This window comes from Cucurbita maxima, unplaced genomic scaffold (genome assembly GCF_002738345.1).
Source record: "Cucurbita maxima cultivar Rimu unplaced genomic scaffold, Cmax_1.0 Cma_Scf00012, whole genome shotgun sequence".
Taxonomy (NCBI): Eukaryota; Viridiplantae; Streptophyta; class Magnoliopsida; order Cucurbitales; family Cucurbitaceae; genus Cucurbita; species Cucurbita maxima.
Genome location: NW_019272028.1, coordinates 1,427,193 through 1,437,632, shown reverse-complemented (window position 1 = coordinate 1,437,632; position 10,440 = coordinate 1,427,193). Strand labels below are relative to the sequence as shown.

The following is a 10,440-nucleotide window of genomic DNA, read 5'->3' as shown; positions in this document are numbered from 1 at the left end:
CCCCCCCCCCCCCCCCCCCCCCCACCCAAACTTACAACCAAATCATTCCAAATTCTGAGTTCTTATTTAACCACCTATGAATATTATGATACACTATTCAAAATTAATCATTAAATTTTTGAATTCGAACAAAATACATCATAGAGCTTTTCCTAAAAATTTTGCTAGGCTATGAACGCCGTGAGACAGTTCGGTCCATAGAGATCTTGGATAGTCTTCCCTTAATCGAATCTCGACTCATTCTCTGCGGCCCACGAACAAAGAATATAGTATTTATTACTTATAAGCTTCTCGTAACCCATACTTCAAAGAGTGTTGTTATATAAAGCTTTAATGCCTGCAATATCATCGGCATGCAAACCCTTGGAATCTCCTTCCGGGACTGATGGCCACATGATAGCCCCTTCAATGGAGCTGTGTTGAAGCCCAAGAAGATGTCCGATCTCATGCAATGCCACCGTCTCCAAATCGAACGAACCCGAAACCACACCGGCCGCCCAAGACTCGTCTGCATCGAGATGAAACCGACCATCCGGTGGCGAAAACGCATGGGCTATCACTCCTCCAACGCCGTCGAATGGATAGCCATCTCCATGATCTCCAGTTTCAAACCCTATTTTGATGTCAGCAGTTTGGTTGCTCAAAGCTTGTGAGAAGGTGAAGTGAGAGTTGGCCGCCCATGTCGCAAAAGCTCGAGCGATCGGACTTGCCGTTTCCGGTGGAGTTTCAGGGAGGAACCCTAATAAGAATAATTTATTAGTTGAGTTCTAAGTTGATTATGAGATAGTGAAAGATTTAAGTTTACCATAAGTGAGATGAGATTTTGAAGCAGGCCATTTAGGGTTTCCTTCAAAAAATGCAAATTTAGAAACTGTATGAAAAAGGCCTCTTCCATGTCCAGGTTGATATCTTTTCTTGCTTGATCTCATCCAAGTATTGCCATGGATGATATCTGCAACCCCGCATCGAGGCTTCGACATTTGAGCTAGTGTCACGGCATCTAGAGCTCCGGTGACTTTGAGATTGAAATTCTTTTGATATGTTTTAACGGCCGACTCTAACGATTCATCGAAGTCATCGTCGATTGTTTCGGAATGAATTTGAACATCGTTCAAGTAGCCGAAATGTCGAAGGTATTTCTTCAGCTGATGGATGCCTTCCAGTTTGTCGCCTTTCTGGGATCCATGAAGGCGATTCAGAAACATCAATTGTGATGGCTGTTTTGTGTGGGAATGCACAGAGTTTGGTGGAGAAGATGATGTTAAAGGGAAGAGGGTCAGAAGGAGAAGAGTGAAAGTGAAGAATGATAATCCTTCCAATGCCATATCTCACTTCTCTTCAAAGTAGTGTTTGGTGGTGGCTGAAGAAAAGTTGGGAGCCTTATTTATACTTTTTCAACAAAGAAAGAGATTGTGGGACTAATGGAAGGGAAGATTACCAAACATTTCTGGTAAGGGTGTGAAAACTTCTATTCAGTAGACGCGACTTAAAATCGTGAGGCTAATAACGATATGTAACGGGCCAAAGCAAACAATATTTGTTAGCAGTGAATTTGGACATGTACAGTGATATCAGAACCAAACACCAAGCTGTGTGCAAGGGAGGACACTAGGCTTCCAAGGAGGTGGATTGTGATATACCACATCAATCTTTATTGAATTTGAATATCATAATAGTGAATATAGTTTTGATTCAACCGGTTTGGTCCATGTACTTTTTATTTTTTATTTTTTTGAATCTTTATAATTGATTGGAATAATGGAAAATAACAATATTTTGAAATTTATGGAAACCAACTCATTATAGAAGTAGAAGGGTGGGAAAACCTCTCACTAACATATGCATTTTTAGAATGTAGAAATTAAGAATTAGAACGGTGAGATGTATATGCATTTTAAAATTGTGAGGCTGATAACGATACGTAACGAGTCAAAGCGGATAATATCTGCTAACGATGTGTTTATGGTGTTACATTTAACTTTCAAATTTGTATGAAATACTAATTATCATCCTAAACGTTAATAATTAAACCATGTTTTAGGAGATGCAGGAGGAGTCAAATCCAGATTCTGAATCTTAATCTAAATTTTAAACTTGAAGCGTTACATAGACGGTGAGGAGCGGAAATGTATAAGTTATCCATGGAAAAAAAAAAAAGGTTGGAGGCTACGTGTAGTAGTTGTGTTTGAAGAAAACAAGTGTTGGAAGAAAAGGGTTAGTTAGTTAACTAATGAAGTGAGTGGATAAGGAGAAAAGGTGGGAGAAAATTGAAATATGAAGAACAAATGGGGTGAAAGTTAGGCTGGAAATGTTGAAGCACCGAAGCCGACAAAGGCTAAGAACTCAAATATGTTGCAAAAACCACGTCAGCTTAATGATCATTTGAGGCTTCAAGGGGTGGGTGTAACAGTAATTAAACGTTTTTTTCTCTCTTTTTATTAGTCCTCTTTTCTTGGACAACCAACAATAACAGCTTCCTGGTCAAACTTTTCAGCTTCCTCAACATTTGTCATAGGGTGATGGCCCACACATTCTCCGACGTCATCTCCGAACATGATCATGTTATTTACTCCTCACTTCTAAAAGTAAAGACTATTCTCACAGGTCAACACGAATAATTCTAACATGTTTTGTCCTCATACACATATATCATTAGGAAAATTCTTAATTCACTCAACATAGAATTGCTCAAAGTAAAATACGCTTGACCATGAAGTTTCTATAATTGAGCCACAAAAAGAAAATGAACTTTGTTGGTATAAGTGGTGACATTCGATTCTTTTTAAGTTTTTTTAGCTCTCTCTTATCTAGGGGTGGTTTTAGTTCATTCATGCACCCTTCATTTCCTCGTATGTTAATGTACTAATTTTGTTATTCAATATTTCTTCTATAAAAATAGAAAAATCTTATTGGGTAACGCATGGTAAGAAGAATAAAATGTGAAATGCAAGGTTTGAGTATGGCCCATATTCTAGAAATACATGTGAAAAGAATATGAATGAAATTTGATTATATGAGAAATATGCATAAAAATTAGATCAAATTTGGTGGAAGAACACATGATGGGGGGAAAATAGAAATATCAAAAAGAGAAAACAAAGGTCTCAAATATATTTGGAAAATTATGAAGTGCTTCCAATTTAGCGGTCTTTTATCTTTGACAACCACGTAGACTTGGTAGATGAAATAATAATATTAGAAAATGCCTCATTTCTCTTAAAATGTTAGGTTAATTTGGTTTTAATTTGGACTCATAAGACATTCCATGTACTTGTTTTAACAGTTCTCATGTACTTAAATTTCTTTTTTGCCCTCTCTTTTTGTAAATCTTTCCGATTTAATTGGAATCTTTGACCAGCTTTCGTGGAGAAATTATTTTTAAAATTCTTCCATATTTGTATAAAATAAAATTTCAAAACTGCAATTATAGCGTATGATTAGAAATCTCTTCTTAATAAACACATTTTAAAATTACAAGATTGACCATATATAACAAGTTAAAACTAACAATATCTACTAACAGTGACAATAATGAAAGATGTTGTTGCTACCTATATTATTCTTAATTAATATTTTATTATTTTAATTAACAAGTTATTTATTGCATTACAATTTTTAGATTATTAATGTAATTTTGAATATTTTTTATAAGTTCAATCATTTGAGAAAATTAATATTTGGAGTATTCCTTCTCGAACTCAATTTTTTAAACTTTTAAATCGAGATAAATCTTCATGCACCCATGAATTGGGCTGTAACGGCTTTTGGGCTCAACCATTGAACTTGAGCTTTAATGGCTTTGGGCCTAACATTTGGATTTAAATTTTATTTTTGTCCGAAATTTCATATCTCAATTTAACAAAATTAAGTATAATTATTTGGGAATTTTCATAATAAAGAAATCTGACATTCTAATCCAGGATTTATCAACTTCAAATTAAATTTGGGATGAGTGTAAATTTATATTTGATTCCAAATTTAATTATTTATAATTTCACAAAATTTATATTGATTGAAATAAGAACAAATAAATATCAATAAATGAAAGAAAAAGAAATGAAGGCAGATTGTGAGATACCACATCGATTGATGAGATGAACAATTGTCAACGAGAATATTGGATTTCAAAAGAGATAGATTGTGAGATCTCTCATCGGCTTGGTAGAAGAATGAAACATTGTTTATAAGAGTGAAAATTTATCTCTTACAAACGTATTTTTGAAATCTTGAGGGAAGTTCGAAAAAGAAAACAATATATGCTAGAGGTAGACGTGAGTCTGAAGTCAATTCTAATACATTAAAGAGAAGTCAAGAAGTAGAGCATTGTATAAAGCCTTAATGGCTGCAACGTCGTGGGCATGCAAACCCTTGGTAGTTCCTCCCATGATGGTCGGCAACATAATACCCCCTTCCACTGAGCTGTGGTGAAGGCCCATAAGGTGTCCAATCTCATGCAACGCCACGGTCTCCATATCAAACGAATTAGGAACGGCAGCAATAGTCCATGACTCAACGCCATCAAAATGTAACGTCCATCTGTGGGCGAAAAGGCACGAGCTATGACTCCTCCAACACTGTCGAAAGGATGGGCGTCTCCATGTTCACCACTTTCCAAGCTTATTTTGATATCTGTTTAGAAATAACAGGCCAGAGGTACCAAAAATTGCACCAAAAGTCTCAAATACGTTGCATACAACGAATGGTTGAAGAGTCTATGAAGTTTGGAGATTTTTATAGATATTATTTCTTCTATATTGCATCGTTTAAGATTTTGAGACTATGGTTGTAATTATCTAAGTTATGCCAACACTTTTTTGTATGGAAGACTTTTGTTTGTGAAAATAAATGGAGAATTTCATAGGAATAAAGAATGAATTAAAGACTGGGACGAAGTTGGTGTAGGCTTCCTCATCTCACCCCACCCGGGGACAATCTATCATTAACATGAATTTTACTAAATTATAACAAAATTTTGCAATAAAACAAAACAATAGCCACTAATTAGTCAACTTCCCTCTCAATAATTCTCAACAATCTTTTCCTCATATGGAGCCTCCCCTCCCCTTAGGCCTAAATAGCCCTCGAACAGTATCCCCTTAATCAAGGCTTGGCTCCTTTTTCTTGAGCCCTAAAATAAAATGGAGCACTTAAATAAAGTACACCGTTTGTTCGCACACTTGAGTATTCTATTGACATGACTTTAATACCATGTTGAGAACCATACCCCTCCACAATGACATGATATTATTTGTTCTAAGCACAAACTCTCATGGTTTTTCTTTTAGTTTTCCCAAAATGTCTCATACTATTAGATACTATATTTTTCACTTATAACCCATAATTACTCTCTTAATTAGCCCATTCAGGATTAACAGGGGTTAGAAGCAATGGCCAATTAATATAGAGAGAATTAGGAGAAGTTACTCTTGATACGGATGATATTATATCCTCCATCTCCGCTCCCCTCCAAGGTTTGGTTCAAACAAATGTAGTGAATGGGAAAGGAGACCAAGTTTTCATAAATATATATATATACTAAATGAGTCTTGTTATACATACCTACTTTCTTTAATCTCTCAAGACTCGAACACTAAGAAGAGGCTTAAGTGACACGAATGAAATGGAATGGAATGGAGAGAAGAATATAGGAAAAACTTCACATGATTTACCTATGGAAGCCCCCCCTCCGCCTCCATTATTAGCATCTCTCAACCAAAGATGACTAAAAACTAGAGATATTCAAACTACATCAATCCCATCTTAATGGGATCTCCTCTGCAAATTGACCAAACTATAATAAGCCCCACTTTCTCCCTTCCCCAACAACGCCGAATGCGTCCCTGTCTCCACCACCGTCCCTTTATCCAACACCGCTATCATATCGCAATTCTGTATCGTACTCAGTCTGTGCGCCACCACCACGCTCGTCCGCCCCACCATCACCCTCTCCAGCGCCTCCTGTACCACCTTCTCCGACTGCCCATCCAGCGCGCTCGTCGCCTCATCCAGCAGCAGCACTGCCGGATTCTTCAATATTGCCCTCGCTATTGCAATCCTCTGTTTTTGCCCCCCAGATAGCTGCATTCCCCTGTCCCCGCACCACGTCTCGTACCCGTCCTTTAACCCCGAGATGAAATCGTGTGCGTTCGATGCCTTTGCTGCTTCGATTATCTCTGTCTCCCCCACCTTCTCTGCAACTCCGTACACGATGTTTTCCCTTATTGTTCCCGCGAATAGTGTCGGCTCTTGGCTTACCAACGCGATGTGTTTTCTCAGCGTTCTCAGATGGTACGATTTTAAATCGCGACCGTCCATGCTCACCGTCCCTTTGATCGGGTCGTAGAAACGCTCGATTAACCCGATTATGGTGGATTTCCCCGACCCGCTTTGCCCAACCAACGCCGTCGATTTCCCGGCCTCGAGTACGATCGAAAACCCACGAAATATCATCACTTCCGCTCGAGATGGGTAAGCGAAATCGACGCTATTGATTTCAATTCGGCCGGTTAATTTGTTGGGTTTATACCCTTCTGGGTCGTCCGGTTCAATTTTCGTAAACCGATCCAACACGTCGAAAACCGACCCGACAGCCTCGGACCCTTTGGCGAGATCTGACGTCATACTGCCGGCGTCGGCAATGACGCGACCTGTGCTGATCAGAACCATGAACGTTTCAAACAAAGCTTTCGCAGTGGTTTGGCCCTTAGCGATCAACTTGCCGCCGTACCAGAAATCCAAGGCCCAGGAGCAAGTAGTGAGGCTTTGGGAGCAGCCGAGGCCGATTCCGGCATACCAAGATTGCTTGATGCTTTCTCGTCTGGGGCCTTCTTGTGCGTTCTCGAGCATTTTTAAGATGCGTTCTTGTGAGGAGAAGGCGGTGATGGTTCGGAGATTGGAGACGGCCTCTGCAGCAAGCTTGCTGCTCTGTTCTTGGGCTTTGATGGATTTGTTGGACATGTTCTTAAGAAGGACTCGTCTTGTGTAGAAGCACATTATGACTAAGGGTTGGACTGCGATCATTACAAGTGCTAGCCTCCAGGCGATTACGAGCCCCATCGTGAATGCTATGGTTACTGCTGAGATTGTTTGTACAATTAGTGCCATTCTATCGCCCACCAAGGATCGTACCTGCACAAACAACACAATTTTGTAGTACGAGGATTGGATCGTCATTGATTTGATTTGATAATGAATCATGTGCTTACCACATTGGCATCTTTAGCGAGTCTGGAGCAAATTGTGCCGCTAGAATGCTCATCCTGATCGAACCACCCAATTTCAAAAGTAAGTATTTTAGACAGCATCATCTCTCGAACCCTCTTCGTAAGATATTCCCCCATGTATGCGAAGTTGTAGTGTTGTGTAATATTCACCATAAGCGAAAACACCGCCAACCCAACAAAGCTAAGCGCGTAAATCCTTGTCTTCTCCTTAATCTCTTCATGACTGGTCAAAAAATACACTGAAACCATCGTCCCCATTGCGTACGCATACAGCGGCTGCACAGCGCCGAAGAGCATCGCTCCCACGCATCCAATGGACGCCTGCTTCCACTCGGGTACGTTCAGAGCTAGCAGCCTCCGGAAAGAAGGAACCGGGAGTTGGTCTTCTTCTCTTTTGGTCATGGTTGGTGGGGTTTCCTCAACCAGGGTGAACCGGTCGGAGCCGGCTGAATTGGAGAAGCTAGAGCGACGGCTGCTGCTGGTGTTGAGTTTTTCGATGTGGGAAATGGAGGAGGAAGCGGAGTGGTGGGTGTTAGCGGTGGGTTCGGGGGGAGATTTGTGTTGGAGATGGACGAGGGAGGTGTAGAGGCCAGTGGGGTTTTGGATGAGGTGGTCGTGAGAGCCGATTTCCATGACTTGGCCGTTTTGGAGGACGGCAATGAGGTCGGCATTGCGGACGGTGGAGAGGCGGTGGGCGATTATGATGGTGGTGCGGCCAACGGCGGCTTTGTCCAGGGCTTGTTGGACAATGCGCTCTGATTCGGAGTCTAAGGCGCTGGTGGCTTCGTCCAGAAGGAGGATTCGTGGGCGCTTGATTATGGCTCTGGCAATGGCGATTCTCTGTTTCTGTCCTCCTGACATTTGAACGCCTCTTTCCCCCACCTGTTTAATCGGACCCAAGTTCAAAAATTGAAAATAGAATCCAAGAATAAAATACGAAATTACCTGTGTATCATATCCTTGAGGAAACTGGGAAAGGAAATTATGAGCATTGGAAGCTTTAGCAGCCTCCACGACCTCATCCATCGTGGCATCCTCCTTCCCAAAAAGAATATTCTCTTTAATGGATGTCGCAAAAAGCGCAGGCTCTTGGCTCACCAGCCCCATCTGCGACCTTAGCCACTTCAATTGCAGCTTATCAATGGCCACTCCATCCAGAAGGATGGATCCCGCAATTGGGTCGTAGAATCTCTGCAGCACAGAGATGACGGTGGACTTCCCTGATCCGCTGCCGCCAACAAGCGCCACGGTGCGTCCGGCCGGAATCGTGAGGGTCAGGTCCTTGAGGACTATGGTTTCGGGGCGGGAAGGGTAGGCGAAATGGACGTTTCGGAACTGAACCTCGCCGGAGACATTTTGGAGGATCTGGCCTTCCATGTCGGCGGAGTCAATTTTGGGGACCCGGTTTATGACCTCCATGATTCGCTCCCCGGCCGCACATGCCTCCGAAAAGTACTTAATGTTGGATAAACCCGAACCAATTGATCTGTCATTTTCCGTTTCCATTAATTCAAGCTTAATTCTCTATAATTCTAATATGAATTTAAAAAAATTATTAAACCATATATATTTAAGTGGACAAAGACAAGAATTTCAGGACTGCTATTACTGTTTTTAATGAGTAAGAGAGAGAGAGAGAAAAAATAGAATTTTTTTTAAAAAAAATAAAAACTTTTAAAATGGGTCATTCGATTATGTTCTATCTGGACAAAAATTGATCAAAAAAACACTTGATGGGGAAATTATTGGGACATGGATACTTACAATCCTCCGACAGAAATGGCAGCTCCAACGGCAAAAACTGTCCCACCTTGAGCGCCATGGTACATAACCATTCGGCTTCCATACCAAGACATGAACGACCAAATTACGAACGACACTCCATTACTTCCGATGGCCAAGCCTTTGGAAAACCCCTGCTTGATTCCCAGCTTCACCGACTGTTCTAAAGCCGACGAATATTCCGTTATGGTCTTGTCTTCTCCTACGAAAGCGTACACGGTTCTGATCGACGAAATCGCCTGCTCTGCAACTGTTCCGGCTTTCTTGTACCCTTCCATGCTTTTTCTCACTAAACCCATCAACGTTTTGCCGTAGAGAAGGCCGGGGATCACCAACAGCACCACGAAGGGGAGTCCCACCACCGCTAGCCTCCAAAACAGCGACACCGCCGCGATGTAGCTTCCGACGAACATGGCGGCGTTCATCAGAAAATTTGGGATCTGAATACATTAAAATATTAAATTTACTCTAAATTATAACTTAAATTTGAGTAAAATAAAAGCAAATCCTAAAGGACAAGAACTGGACAAAAACAAAAGCTTACCTTTTCACTAAAAACGTCTTGAATCACTAAGCTATCGTTGGAAACAGAGGTGATGACTTCCGACGTGCTGGTCACGTGCAGATCGAAGTACCCAACGTCTTGCCGGAGAACCGCTTTCAGATACCGTGCTCTCATTCTCGCCGCCTGTCGCTCTCCGGTTCTCGTCCAGCAGTATCCCTCTAAAAATACCCTAAATTAATTTTTTTTTTATATAATAATAAATAATAATAATAATAAAAAGAACCAAACAAGAAAGGAAATTCAAACCCACCTAGAAAACAAGCCACAAAGCCTCCACAAGCCACATACAAGAGCGCCACCGCATTCTGTCGCCCACAAAAATCAAATCGAAAATCCCATCATCCATTGTTTAATTTTTTTTTTTAAAAAAAAATAATAATAATTTAGAATCGCACCTTATCGACGTTGGTTACAAAAGATTCCGTCGGGGAATTTGAAGAGGTAGCGCCGATGTTGTTCATAAGGCGGCTTGAGACGATTAAAACAAGAGGGGTGGTGAAGCCGTCGCCCATGGCTCCGATGAACCCCAAAGTCATGAGAAACTTGTCGACGGCGTCGGCGTGCATGAAAATTGACGCCATCCCCCACCTACTTTTCTTCTTATTCCTAATTCCTTCCGATTCTCCGTTTTCTTTCCCCATTTTTCCTTCTCACTTTCCGGCTGTTTCTCGGAATCCAAACAGAAACAACGTCCCGGAAAATTAACTGCAGAATCCCACGGCTGAGCGGTGGGAAAAATTGTGGTTTCTTGCACAACAGCCTCGATTTGTTTGTTGCTATGAGCACTTCTGGACGGCCAGTAAGGCCCTATATATAAGTGACTTCGACCTGTGTTTGTCACTTTGTGAATCTTTTTTTTTTTTTTTTTTT

The 10,440-nt window shown here is 41.0% G+C and overlaps 2 protein-coding genes across 2 annotated transcripts; both read right to left on the bottom strand.

The window, feature by feature from the left end:
• Positions 1-101: 101 nt before the first annotated feature.
• LOC111487397 (metalloendoproteinase 2-MMP-like) lies at positions 102-1,370 on the bottom strand. The gene is made up of 2 exons (XM_023134782.1): positions 806-1,370; positions 102-739 (listed from the first exon to the last, which is right to left on the bottom strand). The coding sequence occupies exons 1-2, from the start codon at positions 1,323-1,325 to the stop codon at positions 306-308; spliced, it is 954 nt and encodes a 317-aa protein (XP_022990550.1). The 5' UTR covers positions 1,326-1,370; the 3' UTR covers positions 102-305.
• A 4,143-nt stretch (positions 1,371-5,513) lies between these two features.
• On the bottom strand, positions 5,514-10,365 carry LOC111487603 (ABC transporter B family member 15-like). Its single transcript, XM_023135057.1, has 7 exons — positions 9,966-10,365; positions 9,821-9,875; positions 9,550-9,728; positions 8,988-9,445; positions 8,169-8,709; positions 7,206-8,105; positions 5,514-7,128 (listed from the first exon to the last, which is right to left on the bottom strand). Exons 1-7 carry the CDS (start codon positions 10,209-10,211, stop codon positions 5,761-5,763), a joined length of 3,747 nt encoding a protein of 1,248 aa, XP_022990825.1. The 5' UTR covers positions 10,212-10,365; the 3' UTR covers positions 5,514-5,760.
• Positions 10,366-10,440: the final 75 nt, after the last annotated feature.